At 40.5% G+C, this 18,909-nt stretch overlaps 1 protein-coding gene and 1 non-coding gene across 2 annotated transcripts in view; both read right to left on the bottom strand.

Moving 5' to 3' along the window:
- Positions 1–58: 58 nt before the first annotated feature.
- Positions 59–18,909, bottom strand: part of GluRIIB (Glutamate receptor IIB) — a 31,375-nt gene continuing 12,524 nt past the window's right edge. Inside the window, exons 4-13 of the mRNA XM_073965175.1 lie at positions 18,455–18,517; positions 8,646–8,855; positions 8,325–8,536; positions 7,781–8,098; positions 7,242–7,715; positions 6,946–7,169; positions 6,766–6,891; positions 770–1,200; positions 446–711; positions 59–376 (exon numbers count right to left, since the gene is read on the bottom strand). Of these exons, the coding sequence (XP_073821276.1) occupies positions 134–376; positions 446–711; positions 770–1,200; positions 6,766–6,891; positions 6,946–7,169; positions 7,242–7,715; positions 7,781–8,098; positions 8,325–8,536; positions 8,646–8,855; positions 18,455–18,517 (2,567 nt within the window). The 3' untranslated portion in view covers positions 59–133. The remainder of the gene's footprint in view (positions 377–445; positions 712–769; positions 1,201–6,765; positions 6,892–6,945; positions 7,170–7,241; positions 7,716–7,780; positions 8,099–8,324; positions 8,537–8,645; positions 8,856–18,454; positions 18,518–18,909) is intronic.
- On the bottom strand, positions 5,494–5,620 carry LOC141395528 (small nucleolar RNA SNORA11). The gene has a single exon (XR_012410660.1). It is a non-coding gene; the product is annotated as a small nucleolar RNA SNORA11 (small nucleolar RNA).

The following is an 18,909-nucleotide window of genomic DNA, read 5'->3' as shown; positions in this document are numbered from 1 at the left end:
ATTTGTATGCAATTTTCTTTCTCTTTGTTATTCAAAAACTATACTTAAATCACAATAATTGTCTATATATATGTATGTATGTGTGAATTTATTTACAAATCTTAAAAATAGTTCTGGAAAATAATGCCGAACATTATTCCCCCGAACCCTTGTCCCCTCTTTTTCTGCGTTTAACTTTTTTCTTTTGTTTCTCCGTTGCTGTACTTCCTGTGGTGGCTGTTGTACTTGTGGTCAGTGGCAACGAACCAAGTGGCTGGGACCCGCCAGACGACTGTGACCGTGACCCATGACGTTTATACATTTTCAGAGGTTTCTTCACTATCCAAAAACGCAAAAAGAATTGAAAATCTTTTTTCAATGCCTCCTTTGGATGAATCTAAAAAATAATCAAAAATATTTTAAAAATTATTCAGAGGTAATATTCAGGTCCAAGGATCCCACATACCCCCTCCCTTGCTGCCATTTTATAGGTATACCAAATAAACTCCACAACCCCTATTAGCAGGGCAATACCAACACCCAACTGTAGGACCACAAATACACCCAACAAAGTTTCGATATCCATTTGTGAGCCATCCTGGCTGGCAGTGGGTTCATCTTCACACATGACGGTGTTATTATTAAAAATCCATTCCCTTTTCAACTTATACAAGAAGCCCTGTTCACTTAGCTTTAAAATACCCACATTCAACTCGGAGCGGTAGGGGGCATCTGCAGTAGAAACAAATACATTTTATATGAAAACTTCAAACCCAATATCCTGACTTACTCAACGGCACCGCAATACCATACAGCTTCTCTCCAAATGGCTCCCCAATTGGCATTAAATCACAATGCCTTTTAGCATAGTATTGCAGATTAGGAGTCTCTATGAGAAATGCATAACGTCCCTTGCTATGCCTTACACGATCCACACCTTCTTTGTTGTCTTTGGTGAGAGCTTCGGGTTTAAATGTTTTCATTTTATTCCATGCCAAACGATATTCTGATTCATTCGACTCGGAAAAGAACTGGGAAGTTGAACCTCCCTTTATGGTCCCAAATTGTATTTTATTTTGCTGCACGAGATCGTGGAGATTTTGAATTTGTCCATCCATTTTCGAGGCAGTGATAAAGGATGTCATCTTGGCCAAATAGGTTTGGGCCATCAACAGGGCAAATATCCACCAAAATGTTGTAAAGAGACGCATGTGATTGGCTCTGAAAAAGAAGAGAGAAAAAACTTAAACCTAGTGATCTTCTATAGGAAGAGCTCTTTGTTTTCTATAGGAAGACCATCTGGTCTTCTATAGAAGGACCTCCTGATCTTCTATAAGAAAACTTCCTAGTCTTCTAAAGAAAGAACTGTTGGTATTCTATTGGAAGAATTTTGGTCTTCTATTGAAAAATCTTTTGGTGTTCTGTATGGAGACCTTCTCGTCTTCTATAAAGAGACCTCCTAGCATTCCATGCGAAGAACTTCTGATCTCCTATGGCATAATTCACTGACACTCTATAGAAAGAGGGCCATATACATTTATAGGAAGACATGTTGGTCTTCTATGGGAAGAACTTTTAATACTCCATAGGAAGAGCTCCTTGTCTTCTATAGGCAGACCAGCTGGTCTTCTGTAAAAATACATTTCGGATTTCTATAGGAAGACCAGATGGTCATCTATAGGAAATCCTTCTAGTATTCTATAGGGAGACCTTCTGGTAGAAAAATCCATTTGGGAAATCTTTTATTTATAGAATACCCCATTAGCAAGTCCTGTACTTACAAACAAACCCTTCAGGAAGTCTTTTATCTATAGAAGTCACCTCTAGGAGGACTTCTGTCTAATGAAGACCCTTTAAGGAAGACTTCTCTCTAGAGTAGACCCATGTAGGAGGTTTTCTATCCATAGAAGACTCCCTTAGGGGGTCTTCTATCTATGGATGACCCGTTTAGAAGATCATCTAGCTATGGAAGGCCCAGGCGGAAGGTCGTTAGAAAACTCCTTTAGCATATCCTCTATCTATAGAAGACCTGTTATCTATAGAAGACCTCTTTAGGAAGTCTTTATCTTAAAGAGGCCCATTTAGGAGGTCTTCTATATATAGAAGACCCCTTTAAGCGGTCTTCTATGTATAGAAGACCCCTTTAGGAGGTCTTCTATGTATAGAAGACCCCTTTAGGAGGTCTTCTATGTATAGAATACCCCTTTAAGAGGTGTTCTATGTATAGAAGACCCCTTTAGGAGGTCTTCTATGTATACAAGACCCCTTTAGGAGGTCTTCTATGTATAGAAGACCCCTTTAGGAGGTCTTCTATGTATAGAAGACCCCTTTAGGAGGTCTTCTATCTATAAAAGACCCCTATAGGAGGTCTTCTATCTATAGGGATCTCCTATAAGGAGTCTTCTATCTATCGAAGACCCCTTTAGGAGGTCTTCTATTTCAGGTCTTCTATGTATAGGGGAATTCTATTTATAGGAGACCGGTTAAAGAGTTCTTCTATCTATAAAAAAAAAACTCCAATAGGGGGTCTTCTATCTATCGAAGACCCCTTTAGGAGGTCTTCTATAAATAGAAGACCCCTTTAGGAGGTCTTCCATAAGTAGAAGACGCCTATAGGAAGTCTTCTATCTTTAGAAGACCCCTTTAGGAGGTCTTCTATGTATAGAAAACCCCTTTAGGAGGTCTTCTATGTATATAAGACCCCTTTAGGAGGTCTTCTATGTATATAAGACCCCGTTTAGGAGGTCTTTTATACATGGAAGGCCTCTCTAGGGGGACTTCTATCTATAGAAGACCCCTATAGGAGGTCTTCTATCTACCGAGAAGAGGGGTCTTTTATTGGTCTTCTATACTTCTATCTATAGAAGACCCCTTTAGGATGTCTTTTATCTATAGAAGGCCTCTCTAGGGGGACTTTTATCTATAGAAGACCGGTTAAAGAGGTCTTCTATTTATAAAAAAAACTCCTATAGCGGGTCTTCTATCTATCGAAGACCCCTTTAGGAGGTCTTCTAGTTTAGGAGGTCTTCTATAAATAGAAGACCCCTTTAGGAGGTCTTCCATAAATAGAAGGCCCCTCTAGGAGGTCTTCTATCTGTAGAAGACCCCTTTAGGAGGTCTTCTATATATAGAAGACCCTTTTAGGGGGTCTTCTATCTATAGAGGACCCATTTAGGAGGTCTTCTATCTATAGAAGACCCCTTTAAGAGGTCTTCTATGTATAGAAGACCCCTTTAGGAGGTCTTCTATGTATAGAAGACCCCTTTAGGAAATCTTCTATGTATAGAAGTCCCCTTTAGGAGGTCTTCTATCTATAAAAGACCCCTATAGGAGGTCTTCTATCTATAGGGATCTCCTATAAGGAGTCTTCTATCTATCGAAGACCCCTTTAGGAGGTCTTCTATTTCAGGTCTTCTATGTCTAGGGGAATTCTATTTATAGAAGAAGGGTTAAAGAGGTCTTCTATCTATAAAAAAAACTCCAATAGGGGGTCTTCTATCTATCGAAGACCCCTTTAGGAGGTCTTCTATAAATAGAAGACCCCTTTAGGAGGTCTTCCATAAGTAGAAGACGCCTATAGGAAGTCTTCTATCTTTAGAAGACCCCTTTAGGAGGTCTTCTATGTATAGAAGACCCCTTTAGGAGGTCTTCTATGTATATAAGACCCCTTTAGGAGGTCTTCTATGTATATAAGACCCAGTTTAGGAGGTCTTCTAACTATAGAAAACCCCTTTAGGAGGTCTTTTATACATGGAAGGCCTCTCTAGGGGGACTTCTATCTATAGAAAACCCCTATAGGAGGTCTTTTATCTACCGAGTACCCCTTTGGGAGGTCTTCTATAAATAGAAGACCCCTTTAGGAAGTGTTCTATGTATAGAAGATCTATTTAGAAGATCTTCAATGTATAGATAACCCCTTAAAGAGGTCTTCTATGTATAGAAGACCCCTTTTGGAGGTCTTCTATCTATAGAAGACCCCTTTAGGAGGTCTTCTATCTATAGAAGACCCCTTTAGGAGGTCTTCTATGTATAGAAGACCCCTTTAAGAGGTCTTCTATGTATAGAAGACCCCTTTAAGAGGTCTTCTATGTATAGAAGACCGCTTTAGGAGGTCTTCTATGTATAGAAGACCGCTTTAGGAGGTCTTATATCTATAGAAGACCCCTTTAGGAGGTCTTCCATCTATAGAAGACCCCTTTAGGAGGTCTTCTATCTATAGAAGACCCCTTTAGGAGGTCTTCTATCTATGGAAGGCCCCTTTAGGATGTCTTTTATCTATGGAAGGCCCTTCTAGGGGGACTTCTATCTATAGAAGACCGGTTAAAGAGGTTTCTATCTATAAAAAAACTCCTATAGGGGGTCTTCAATCTGTCGAAGACCCCTTTAGGAGGTCTTCTATTTCAGGAGGTCTTCCATAAAAAGAAGACCCATATGGGAGGTCTTCTATCTGTAGAAGACCCCTATGGGAGGTCTTCTATCTGTAGAAGACCCCTTCAGGAGGTCTTCTATCTATAGAAGACCCCTTCAGGAGGTCTTCTATCTATAGAAGACCCCATTAGGAGGTCTTCTGTGTATTTAAGACCCCCTTAGAAGGTCTTATATCTATAGAAGACCCCTTTAGAAGGTCTTATATCTATAGAAGACCACTTTAGGAGGTCTTCTATCTATAGAAGATCCCTTTAATAGGTCTTCAATCTGTAGAAGATCTCTTTAGGATGTCTTCTATCTGTGGAAGGCCTCTCTAGGGGGACTTCTATCTATAGAAGACCGGTTAAAGATGTATTCTGTCTATAAAAAAAACTCCTAAAGGGGGTCTTCTATCTATCGATGACCCCTTTAGGAAGTCTTCTATGTATAGAAGACCCCCTTAGGAGGTCTTCTATGTATAGCAGACCCCTTTAGGAGGTATTCTATGTATAGAAGACCCCTTTAGGAGGCCTTCTATGTATAGAAGACCCCTTTAGGAGGCCTTCTATGTATAGAAGACCCCTTTAGGAGGCCTTCTATGTATAGAAAACCCCTTTAGGAGGTATTCTATGTATATAAGACCCCTTTAGGGGGTCTTCTATAAATAGAAGACCCCTTTAGGAGGTCTTCTATAAATAGAAGACCCCTTTAGGAGGTCTTCTATAAATAGAAGACGCCTTTAGGAGGTCTTCTATAAATAGAAGACCCCTTTAAGAGGTCTTCTATCTATAGAAGACCCCTTTAGGAGGTCTTCTGTGTATTTAAGACCCCCTTAGAAGTTCTTCTATCTGTAGAAGACCCCTTTAGCAGGTCTTCTATGTATAGAAGACCCCTTTAGGAGGTCTTCTATAAATAGAAGACCCCTTTAGGAGGTCTTCTATAAATAGAAGACCCCTTTAGGAGGTCTTCTATAAATAGAAGACCCCTTTAAGAGGTCTTCTGTGTATTTAAGACCCCCTTAGAAGGTCTTCTATCTGTAGAAGACCCCTTTAGCAGGTCTTCTATGTATAGAAGACCCCTTTAGGAGGTCTTCTATAAATAGAAGACCCCTTTAGGATGTCTTCTATAAATAGAAGACCCCTTTAGGATGTCTTCTATAAATAGAATACCCCTTTAGGAGGTCTTCTATAAATAGAAGACCCCTTTAAGAGGTCTTCTATCTATAGAAGACCCCTTTAGGAGGTCTTCCATAAATAGAAGACCCCTATAGGAGGTCTTTAGAAGGTCATCTATCTAAAGAAGACCACCTTAGGATGTCTTCTATCTATGGAAGGCCTCTCTAGGAGGACTTCTATCTATAGAAGACCGGTTAAAGAGGTCTTCTATTTATAAAAAAATCCTATAGGGGGGTCTTCTATCTATCGCAAGGGACTCTATCTATCGCAGCTGAGACCGCGGTTAGCTTGCATCCATTACAAAGTGCATTCATGTTATTCATTGTCTGGATGAGGTAATCCTATGATTATCCATCCTGACAATTGATAGCCTTTATGCCTTTGTACAGCCCTAAATGATCATCACTGATACCTAACCTTAAGGTCAGACTTATCAATGACTGCCACAAAAAGTTATCTGAGACAATCATCCGAGCAGATTGTTATATTACACGTGTCTAAACAGGTTAGAGTGCTTGCCTTTGGCTACCTTTGCAGGTGAGATCCTACCTTAAGGTAAGACTTATCAATGAATGCCACTAAAAGGTCATCTGAGACAATAATCCGCGAAGGTTTTTATGCTACACGTGTCTTCTCACTAAGCATGTGAGATTTTTGCAAGTCAAGGTGAGAACGCGGCTAAATTGTAGTCATCCCAAAGTGTGTCCATGTTATGGATTGTCTTAGATTCCCCATCCTGATAATTGATAACCTTGGCGTGTAGATCGTTTCTCTTGCAAAACATGTTTTGCTGTCGTATGTTATGATCTACCTTAGACGGTTTTCTGCCTGCACCCAATGATGACCAGAGATCCTACCTTAAAGACAGACTTATCAATGATTGCCACTAAAAGGTCATCTCAGATTTTGATGGCTCCCGTGCCTTCTACCTTTGCAGTTGAAAACGCCTATATTATGGATTGTCTTAGATTCCCCATCCTGGTAATTCATAATCTTTTCATGTAGATCGCGGCTCTTCTAAGGTTCACATCGTCCGAGGTTATAATCTGCCATAGACGGTTTTCTACCATAACCCAATAATTCTCACTGATCCTGCATTAGGGTCAGACTTATCAATGACTGTCACTAAAAGATCACCTGAGATTTTGAGGTTTTGCTTGTGCCTACTTTTGAAACCACTCGTTTCTGAAATTACGATACTTACGTTGGCAAAATATCACATCCCACCTGCAGCACCGAATTAATATGTAAATGCAGTGAATTCCTTAGAGACCACACCAGTTGCACGGAGTTTGGATCATCTGCAGGTTGCCATTCTTCCGGGGTGAACCTGGAAAAATAATAAATTTCTTAGAAAACATTTTCCGAAATGCCTTCGTCTTACCTTGCAAGTAGCACATAAATCAAAGACATCAGCAGTAAAGCTATCAGCAGGCACAGCCACACCTCCACAGAAAATGGTTCAAGGAACTGGAACAATTCCTTTTTGGGAGGTGGTGGTTTGGAATACAATATTTGGACGCCCAACTGCATAAATGGCACGGTGAAGTCCACAACAGTTCTGCGTTCTTGAGTTATGGTCAAGTCACAAATACCCATTTGGGCTTGCTGGGCAAAAGGGAGAAGGGAATATGTTAGGAAGTGTTTTTACAGTTTTTTATTTGGCTTTATAAGCCTTACATTATCCATTAGTTGTCTCACAATACCATCCCATTCATTGGTCACGGGATCCAGCGAGCCATATTTATTATCCGGCACCGGTTCAAAGACAAAATCAAAATGTAAATCTTTGGACAATTCGAAAATCAAGTCAACAACATAACCCTTAAAACGATCATTGCCCTCGAAATGGACACCCTCCGGCTCTTCACGTATCATAAAATAGGGTTCTCCAATGCGCGTGGCCACTGTGTATTTTACTTTCTTCTTTAGCTTCTCAGCCTCATCGCCCTTTTTGCGGTGTTTAACCAGTTTCCTTGTAAAATTGGCCATTAAATGGTCATAGGGCACAAGACCGTGCTGCTTATTCCACACACTAATGGTTTCATCTATCATGGCATCATAGACATCCAAATTGAAGTCATCCCGTATGCCATGGGGGTTTAAGAGCATTTTCTGGGTCTTATAGTGGGGTTCAATGTGTTTCGGATTCATCTAGGGTAGATAAAGGATGTGTTAGTTAGAAACTGGGGAAATTGGTTATCGCTTCGTAATCAAACCTTTTTCATGCGATCTATCAGATCATTGCCTGGATCCCAAAAACCCCGCATACATGAAACTTCAGGTGGTGGAATTGGATCAGGTTGAAAGGCCTGTTGTACCGCATTATAGAATAGCACCAAAGCATCATAGATATTCTGTTGCCTCAGGGTGTGTATCGTTTCTTTTTCTCCCGGATCGAAAACATCTGTTTCACTGTGTTGTGGCGGAGGTATATAACTTCGAAGCCTGACACTGGTAACATTGGATAAAAATTTCTCTGACATCAGGGATTGAAGATCACTTGTGTGAGTATCAAGGTTGGTGAGAAAGAAACTCTGAAGAATAAAAATTAAGTTATTCAATTTCATGTTGAAGTCTTAAGGCCTCGCTACATAATCGGAAAAACTTTCTTGCTTAAGTCATTTCTGGTAAAAGAATAAATGTCGACCAAGTCAAATTCGAGCTAGATTGTTCTTTGCCTTTTAGTCTTTTACCAGAAATGATTTAAGTAAGAATGAAATCCGCTTATGTGCCGAAGCCTTTAATTTGAATTTTACTCACATTAAACGAAGTGGTCATATTAAAATTCAATGCCTCCTGCATCACCTTCACGGCAATATCAGCCGGACAATCAATCAGGACATTTCTTTCACGGGAATTTTTTATAAGTTTCCATAGAACGCGATAATCATCATTACGATTGAAGGGTATTAACTTTACGCCAGTCTTGTGAAATTGTTTCCAGGCCAACAGGTGTTGCAAACGGGATAAATCTACAAGAAGCAAAAAAAGCGCGCCAAAAACCACAGCAAGCATCAATGAAAATTCTTCATACTCACTCTCTCTCTCACTCTTTCACATTACCCATTATAAGATACTTACCCGATGATGTTTCGTAGGCAATCGTAAACGACTTCCAATTCAATGGATTATTTTTGACAATGTCTAAGTAGGCCTGCGACAAAACCTGTACTGATGGCGCCAAATTTATTGTATAGAAATATTTACTCAGCACCATGTCTGTCTCTTCGCCATGCCAATCGAATTGTAGATGGGGTATCCCCGTTATGTTGCACAAAACATTGACAATGTCTGAAAGGAGAGGAGAATATATAATAGACAAAAAATGAGAGGAATTTATTTGAAGAGAAGACGCGCATATTTTTATTCTCAAATGCACTCATTTTTTCTGGTGATCTCCCATCTTATTGCCATTTATTTTTATTTTGAGAGTTTCCTAGTGTGTGTGCGTCTTTGATCTACCGAATTTAGGTCAAATTTAATGGCAATTTGTTCGTTTGGTGGGCTCATTGTACGAAAAGGAAATAAGAAAAAGAAACAAGTGAAAATATTTGTTTGTGTTTAGAAAAGTGGACACAAAGTGTATGGGGAAATAAATATTTATCATTTGTTGATGTTTCAAATGTGTCCCGCCTACACATACAAATATCCGACGACATGTGCAATCATTTGTTTATATTTGTCAGTGACACTCTCTTCCCTCTCATTGACTTTATAAATTATTACAGAAGATTATATTGAGGGAATTAAAAAAACAGAAGTGGAATAGGTTAAAATTTATTTTTATTTATTTATTTATTTTTTTTTTTTGTTAATCATATATTTAGATTTCCTGCCAGAAGAGTTCTACTCACAGAAGATCAAAATATCAATATGTCCCATTCCCACTGGATCTTCGCTTCGAAGTGACCCGGGTTCCACTCTATCAGAGAATGTGAACTCAGCGACAGCTGTATCAACCAGAAATTCTTTCCACAGGCGAGCAAAATATCCCGGCAATTTTGCTCGCTATGCTTCTATACTTTTGTCAGTGCTATCATCTGAAATTGTTGGATGCTAGCATGTGAAAGTCGTGATCTCTATCCCTCGTTTTTTGGTTACAAACTATATGGACTTTATAATAGTTCCATACCAAGTCAACAGATATTTCGCTTTAAATATAACGGCACACCACTCTAGAGACAACATTGATGACTAACACCTAAACGAAGCCCTCTTGCGGAAAAATTAGAAACAATAACAATATTTTACAGTGAAGTTGGCCTCTTGTGATTGTTTATCCACCACCGACAGGATATAAAAGAAGATGCTTTGCCAACACTCGAGACATTTGTCTGTTGATAGCTGACCAGTCAGGTGGGTTTGCGCAAATTTGTCGCACCGATCACCTGGCGTACATTGGAAAGTAGTTAGTAGTAGCTGTGTTGAGTTAACTGGGGTGCGAGTACAACGTAGCGATCCTTTAACTCTGTCAACCCAGCGTCAGCTGTATCAACTGGAAGTTGTTTTTCTTAATTCGAGCAGGCATTGGACAGAATCCCAGTGCTAGCATCTGAAATTATTTATCTTGTAACGCCCCAAAAGTCGTGATCTCTATCCCTCGTTTAAGACTCTAGTGACAACATTAATGGCTGCCACTTAAACCAAACCATCTAGCGGAAAAATGCGAAACAATAACAATATTTTACACTGAAGTTGGCCGCATGTGTTCATCTACCATGGACTTTATGGACTTTATAATAGTTCCACACCAAGTCAACAGATATTTCGCTTTAAATATAACGGCACACCACTCTAGAGACAACATTGATGACTAACACCTAAACGAAGCCCTCTAGCGGAAAAATTCGAAACAATAACAATATTTTACACTGAAGTTGGCCGCATGTATTCATCTATCACCTGCTCTGTTCCTTTACGTACCTGAGGTTACCATTTCTTACCATTTTTAACCTGCAAAGTGTTCCTTTACTTTAAAAAGCACGCAATTTATATGGGAGCAGTTCACCACTTTTACCATTTTTTGCCACTGTTACCATTTTTAAAAGTAAAGGAACAGACCAACCGACAGGCTACAAAAAGAGATGCTTTACCACCACTCGGGACAGTTGTCTGATGATATCTAAACAGTCAGTTGAGGTTACGAAGACTTGTCGTACCGATCGCCTTTCTGTTAGGGGAATGTAATTAGTAGTAGGTTTTGAGCTAACAACGTAGCGATATATTAATTCAGTCAACTCAGCGACAGCTCTATCAAACAAAAGTTTTTCCAAAGATGAGCAAAATATGCCGGCAACTATGCTCAGTCATACTCCTAATTCGAGCCGACATTGAACAAAATCTCGGTGATGGCATTTGGAATTGTTCATCTTGCAACATTATATCGATCCCAAAATATTCCGGCAATACAAAATCCCAGTGCTAACATCTGAAATTGTTCATCTTGTATTGCCCCAAAAGTCGTAAGCGAAACCATCTAGCAGAAAAATGAGAAACAATAACAATGTTTTACACTGAAGTTGGCCGCATATGGTGGTTCATCCACTACCGACACTCGAGACCGTTGTCTGTTGATAGCTGACCAGTCAGGTGGGTTTGCGTAAATTTGTCGCACCGATCACCTGGCGTATATTGGAAAGTAGTTAGTAGTATCTGTGTTCAGTTAACTGGGGTGCGAGTACAACGTAGTGATCCTTTAATCTGTCAACCCAGCGTCGGCTGTATCAACTGGAAGTTGTTTTTCTTAATTCGAGCCGGCATTGGACAGAATCCCAGTGCTAGCATCTGAAATTATTTATCTTGTAACGCCCCAAAAGTCGTGATCTCTATCCCTCGTTTTATACTCTAGTGGCAACAATAATGTCTGCCACCTAACCAAACCCTCTAGCAGAAAAATGCGAAACAATAACAATATTTTACACTGAAGTTGGCCTCATGTATTCATCTATCACCGACAGGCTACAAAAGGAGATGCTTTACCATCACTCGGGACAGTTATCTGCTGATATCTAAACAGTCAGTTGGGGTTGCGAAGTCTTGTCGTACCGATCGCCTTTCTGTTAGGGGAATGTAATTAATAATAGCTTTTGAACTAACAACGTAGCGATATTTTAATTCAGTCAACTCAGCGACAGCTCTATCAAACGAAAGTTTTTCCATAGGTGAGCAAAATATGCCGGCAACTATGCTCAGTTATACTCCGAATTCAAGCCGACATTGAACAAAATCTCGGTGCTGGCATTTGAAATTCTTCATCTTGCAACATGATATCGACCCCAAAATATTCCGGTAACGTTGCTCGAAATCCTCCTAATTCAAGCCGGCATTGAACAAAATCCCAGTGCTAGCATCTGAAATTCTTCATCTTGTATTGCCGCAAAAGTCGTAAACGAAACCCTCTAGCGGAAAAAATTAAATACAATAACAATGTTTTACACTGAAGTTGGCCGCATGTGGTGGTTCATCCACTACCGACAGGCCGTAAAAGGAGGTGCCTTGCCATCACTTGGGAAAGTTGTCTGTTGATAGCTGACCTGTCAGCCGGGGTTACGAAGATTTGTCGTACCGATCGCCTGAATTATAGTGGAAGGTACTTAGTAGTAGATATTGAATTAACTGTGGTGTGAGTAAAAAGTATCGATCTTTTAACTATGCTGAAGATCAAAATATCAATATGTCCCATTCCCACTGAATCTTCGCTTCGAAGTGACCCGGGTTCTACTCTATCAGAGATTGTCAACACAGCAACAGCTGTATCAACCAGAAATTCTTTCCACAGGCAAGCAAAATATGCCGGCAATTTTGCTCGCTATGCTTCTATCCTTTTGTCAGTGCTACCATCTGAAATTTTTGGATGCTAGCATTTGAAAGTCGTGATCTCTATCCCTCGTTTTTTTTGTTTACAGATTATATGGACTTTATAATATTTTGATACCAAGTCAACAGATATTTCGCTTTAAATATAACGGCCCACCACTCTAGAGACAACATTGATGACTAACACATAAACGAAGCCCTCTTGCGGAAAAATTAGAAACAATAACAATATTTTACAGTGAAGTTGGCCTCTTGTGATTGTTTATCCACCACCGACAGGATATAAAAGAAGATGCTTTGCCAACACTCGAGACATTTGTCTGTTGATAGCTGACCAGTCAGGTGGGTTTGCGCAAATTTGTCGCACCGATCACCTGGCGTACATTGGAAAGTAGTTAGTAGTAGCTGTGTTGAGTTAACTGGGGTGCGAGTACAACGTAGCGATCCTTTAACTCTGTCAACCCAGCGTCAGCTGTATCAACTGGAAGTTGTTTTTCTTAATTCGAGCAGGCATTGGACAGAATCCCAGTGCTAGCATCTGAAATTATTTATCTTGTAACGCCCCAAAAGTCGTGATCTCTATCCCTCATTTAAGACTCTAGTGACAACATTAATGGCTGCCACTTAAACCAAACCATCTAGCGCAAAAATGCGAAACAATAACAATATTTTACACTGAAGTTGGCCGCATGTGTTCATCTACCACCGAAGGCTACAAAAGGAGATGCTTTACCACCACTCGGGACAGTTGTCGGCTGATATCTAGACAGAAAGTTGGGGTTGAGAAAAATTGTCGTACCGATCGCCTTTCTGTTAGGGGAATGCAATTAGTAGTAGGTTTTGAGCTAACAACGTAACGATATTTTAATTCCGTCAACTCAGCGACAGCTCTATCAAACGAAAGTTTTTCTACAGGTGAGCAAAATATGCCGGCACCTATGCTCAGTCATACTCCTAATTCGAGCCGACATTGAACAAAATCTCGGTGCTGACATTTGAAATTGTTCATCTTGCAACATGATGTCGATCCCAAAATATTCCGGCAACGTTGCTCGAAATCCTCCTAATTCTAGCCGGCATTGAACAAAATCCCAGTGCTAGCATCTGAAATTGTTTATCTTGTATTGCCCCAAAAGTCGTAAATGAAACCCTCTAGCGGAAAAATGAGAAACAATAACAATGTTTTACACTGAAGTTGGCAGCATGTGGTGGTTCATTCACTACCGACAGGCCTGGGGAAAGTTGACCTGTCAGGTGGGGTTACGTAGATTTGTCGTATCGATCGCTTGACTTATAGTGGAAGGCAGTTAGTAGTAGATATTGAATTAACAGTGGTGTGAGGAAAAAGTACCGACCTTTTAACTCTGCAACCCAGCGACAGCTATATCAACCGCAAATTTATCAAGTGAGCAAAATATGACAACAACTTTGTTAGCTCTTCTTCTAATACGAGCCGGCGTTGGACAAAATTCCGGTGCTAGCATCTGAAATTGTTCATATTGTAACATACCAAAAACAAGAAGGTTTTACACTGAAGTTGGCCGCATATGATTGTTCATCCACCACGACAGGCTATAAAAGGAAATGATTTGTTATCACTCGGGATATTTACATTGGCATTTGACCGCTCAAGTATGCAGACGTGTTTGATAATATCGCGGAAAGTGAACAATGTTAATAACGAGTGTGTGTGTGAAAAACAAAAGTTTGCATAAATCCCGCACAGGTAAAAGGGGAAATTTATTAATAATAGTTTTTTCAGGTGCGCAAATGATGTCCACGATGGGTGTCAGCAAAGAGGGATCTGAGCAAAACAATGTCACGACAACCGAAGAAATAAGGTGATCGACCTGTTCCCACACATTTGGACCCTTTACTTAAAGTCATGAACATCTCGGTTCATTTATTCCGATGAGATCATCCATGTGTACATTCCGCCCGTCAACAGCATTGAGGCAGCATCCATCTACGCCTAGGGGATAATAGAATTGTCCTTGGCTACTTCAATTTCATCACGAGATATGACACTACCGGCTTCTGAACGATCTATGCGGTGTTCTTTTTGCAAATCAGATAGATATTTATAACTGACTTCGTTTCCATCAATGAGGAATCATCCGCTAAAGTTACAGCCAGATGTTCGAGCTTTCTTGATAAACAGTGGTCACATTAAATTCTGGTTCGGTTTTTACAATATATTTGCAATTGACTCGGAGGTAAGATTGAGGAAATAGTTGTCTTTGTGAGTATATCGTATTGAATTCAGACCACCTCCCCATTTCAGTAAAACTATGCTTAGCTGAAACAACAACATCTGAGAACAGAACTTTTGTCAACTTCAATAAGGCCGACTGGGAGCTATTCACAACTCTGACAGAAACCGAGTTCTCACGAGCGCCTCCACCTACCTCAGCACCAGCCGGCGAAAACTTCTTTAGGCTCACTTTCACACAAGCCTGCAAAGATGTATCCCAACTGGGCGGATTAAAAATATAAGGCCGAATTTCCCGACTGAAGCCACTAAACTCGCGGACCTCAGGGACTCCATTAGGAAAACCAATCCGTCGGGCGCCAGAATTAATGACCTTAATAAGGAAATAAATAAACTGGTATCCAACCACAAGAAAGAAATATGGAGGAAACACCTAAAGGAATCGGATCCAGGCACAAAACGTCTCTGGAATGCGATCCGAAACCTCTCCAATCCCAGGCGTACCGACAACATAAGAAGAACATTTGGTGAAAACACACCCAAAACTTTATCTAAGACAGCAGCCGCCTTTTTCAGGCAATTCGTTGAACATCCACCAACCCGAGGAAGAAGAAGGCTACGCCGATCCTCCCGTGTCCTAAAGTCAAATACGGACCCAGCCACCATCACAACAGATAATGTGCTTATAAAAATTAAAGCCGCCAAAAGCTCTACGGCAATTGGTCCGGATGGCTTGGCAACGAAGATGCTGAAGCACATTGGTCAAAACGGTGCAAATTATCTTGCATGCACCTTTAACCTTTTTCTCAGCACCTTCGAGGAAAATAGTCTCAGTCCCAAAAACGGGTAAACCTGCGCACTTAGGCAACTCATTCCGTCCCATCACCCTCCTATCTCCGGTTGTGAAGATCCTCGAGTCTATCCTCCTACCGTACTACACTGAGCACTTCCATCCGCCCGACCACCAACATGGCTTCAGAAGCACGACAACAGCCCTCAGTGAAGTAACGACCAGGATTACGGAAGGACTAAACAGTAAGAGACCACACAAAGGAACTATATTAGTGGGGCTGGACCTGGAATGCCTTCTGAAGGACGTTATGGAGACCTCTCTCTCTCTCTAACTACCTAAAGAGATGGTTGGTAAACTACATGGCCGGAAGGCAATCTTATGTAGAATTCCGAGGACAAACATCCCCCCCAGGAAGAACAAGCAGGGGGTACCCCAAGGGGCCCCCAATCCACCCGAGAGAATGTGCATCTAATTTCCTACGATTGCACACTCATGTCTACAGGCAGAAAAATCCTAGACTTAGGGTCAAACTTAACTGGTTACTTCCCTTCCCTTAAAGACTTCTTTGAAGGCAGAAATCTGCAGCTATCCGCCCTAAGTCCTCAGCCACCATCCTTACATCGTGGTCTAAAGAAGTAAACGCTCAGCTAAACATACACATCCACGGACAAACCATCCCGACGATCAAAAACACCAAAATCCTGGGTGTAACATTTGATCATTTAACTTATTTCTGTAAACACGCTGAGATAGTAGCAGGGAACGTATGAAAAAGAAACAAAATTCTCAAAGCGCTTGCCGGAAGTACCTGGGGCAAAGATAAAGAGACCGTCTTGAAATCTCCAAAGGGTCCAAAATACCGCATTGCGCATCGCAACTGGATGCCATTCCAAGACCTCTGAAAATCACTTACACCATGAAGCAAAGCTTCTCCCGGTGCACTAAACGGGATCACCCAAACAACACAAGCATCTCCAGGCCTCCCAATGAAAGAGATGATCCAAATAGACTCGACTTCCGTAAGGACTCCCAAACCTTCCACAAATCCCCTCAGAACCAACAAACGATGACATCCAAACAGCACTGAGAGAGGCTGCTCCAGCTGCTCGCTGGTCGAATGCCCAGGTGAGACCATATTTCTCAGCTGATGTAGAGAGACTAGCAAATGGTTCAGAGTTAGGAAGCTTACACTGGAAGTTAAGAGGTTAGTCGGAAGATAGGATCTCACTCATGTTTTGTCACGTTACGTTCACTGATTTCAAGAGGAGCGCAAGTTATTTTAATGGAAAATTTGTCAAGCTCCCATGGAGTGAAAAGGCGAAGAGATTAGATTTCTTTCCAGAGAGGAGAACCACCACAATTTACAATTCCATTAGGAATGCTAAATCATCTAAAGCGTTATCTCTATGGTAACGCTGAAACAGCTGGATGAACAGGGAGTGGAGTATCTTACGAAAGTTCTCAACCTCTCTTGCCTGAATTCTGCAAAATGGCAGGGTGGTCCCGTTACTAAAGCCAGTCAGGGGTGAATCGCCATGTCCATGGAAACGTTAAATAATCAAATATATGTGAGGACGTCAGTCCTACGTTGAATTCATCAGTCAGAAGTCTACGCTCCATAGAGTGAAACATCTGCGTATGACCGTTACGTATGCGGATGAATGTACGATATTGGCATCAGGTACTTTCCCTAGTCGCGGTACTCTTGAAGTAACTTTAAATGGAAGGTGCCTACACCTGGAAAGTTTTTTCGGATTCTGAAACTACAATGTTCACAGGTGAGAAAAACCAAAAAATTGCCGGTGCGCTACGGCTACTCTGTTCACCACACGGGCTGCAGAGGTAAGCACTGAGTTGAATGTCATGGTCGATGATAGCAGAATTCTGACAACAAATTACCACATACATAATTCCAGGGATCACATTGGACAGCATGTTAATGTCATCCGCGCATGCCACAACTATCTGCGACAAGCTGAGATATATGAGCAGGGTCCTCAAATCCCACATTTGACCACATAAAACACGATAGGTCGTTCTGTGGTAAGCTATTCGGCGCCAGTATACAACAGGTTGTCCTCCTCATGTCATCCCTGGACCATTGCATGAGGGGTCAAAGATTCGTTCAGTACGTTCAGTACGGCAACTGCAAGCACTAGTTGCCGTAATTGCTTATGTGTTACCGTGAGAATCATCTCAATCACATAATGGTAGATTGGACTATCCCAGCCAGACATGTCAGGTGGGGTCTTCATGATCTACAGAGAGACAGGTCCAACGATATAAGAGAGAACCCCTAAATCAGCATACTTATCAAACATGTTTGAACAGCCTTCAGTCAGATGCCGTCGCATGCCATAAAGAAGTATAACGCAGCTGAAGAACGTCAGGTACAACGACAAGGCCAGGGGGTTACATCCTGTTGCGATGCATAAGGAAAATCAAATAATTGGTACCTCTGGTGCGTTTTCCTATCTCCTATCGTATCTAGCTTTTTGCTTTCGCAAAATGAGGGATCACCGCACTTATCAAGCACATCGATATATAGAGTAACCTCCCACAGTAGTTTTTGGCTCAACTACGTTAAGGATGATGCAGTTGCAGAACATCTGTCCATCATCAGACCAATAAACTTGGATTTTTTTAAAGAATATTCTTTTCATACACCATCATCTATTCCTAGATCGAATTATGAAACAAAACGTTCTGTTTGGAATATAAAGACATCACAGTAAGTAAGTTTTCTGAAGGGAGCATAGAATTTTTTTTCAAGCTATGCATTAAACGCGAAACTCCTTGGAAGTTGGTGTAACTCTCATATCAAACAGTGTTACTTGTAATAGCCTTCAGTAGGGTATTTCCAGTTCAGCCAATACATTTATTGGCTACATATATGCAAAATATTTCAAATCTCTTTCTGACGTACTGACTGATACCACCAGACAGTATATGTAGACGAAATTATGACCGACATAAAAATCTGATGACGACAAATGATTTTATTAAGTTCCGTTGTTTATTTTACTTTCCCACCACCCACCATTTTCTTGAGTAAAAATAAACACTTACCGCTTTTAGTTGCTGAACTTGGACCAATAATGGCAGCCACGCCATTATTCAGCAAATCGCACGCTACAAAGAGAAAAATAAATAAAATATTAAACTTTGCAAAAAAAAAGAAAATATTTAAAATATGTTATTAGGGTGTAGTGAAATATGTGATAAATTTCATGTTTAATATAATTTTTGGAATTTTATTTTGCTTTTTAGGAACGACCAATTGCTACGTTCTAGAGAAAATTCGCTTTAAAAAGACTTTTTTTTGAAAATTTATATTTTTATACAAAGTTGTTACAGAGAAGTTCAACTAAATGCACAATCATCACAAAAAAATTTTAGTCACAATTTTCTATTCCTTAGAATTTTTTTCCATTTTTTTAAACTTTATATCCATATTTTATTTGGTCGAAAATTATTTCTCTGCCAAAAATTTATTTCCGTACACCCTAATATCCCACATTTCC

Source organism: Musca autumnalis, unplaced genomic scaffold, assembly GCF_047663935.1.
Source record: "Musca autumnalis isolate F117 unplaced genomic scaffold, ASM4766393v1 scaffold_2, whole genome shotgun sequence".
Classification (NCBI taxonomy): Eukaryota; Metazoa; Arthropoda; class Insecta; order Diptera; family Muscidae; genus Musca; species Musca autumnalis.
The sequence above is the reverse complement of the archived record's forward strand: the minus strand, read 5'-3'. Positions and strand labels throughout refer to the sequence as shown.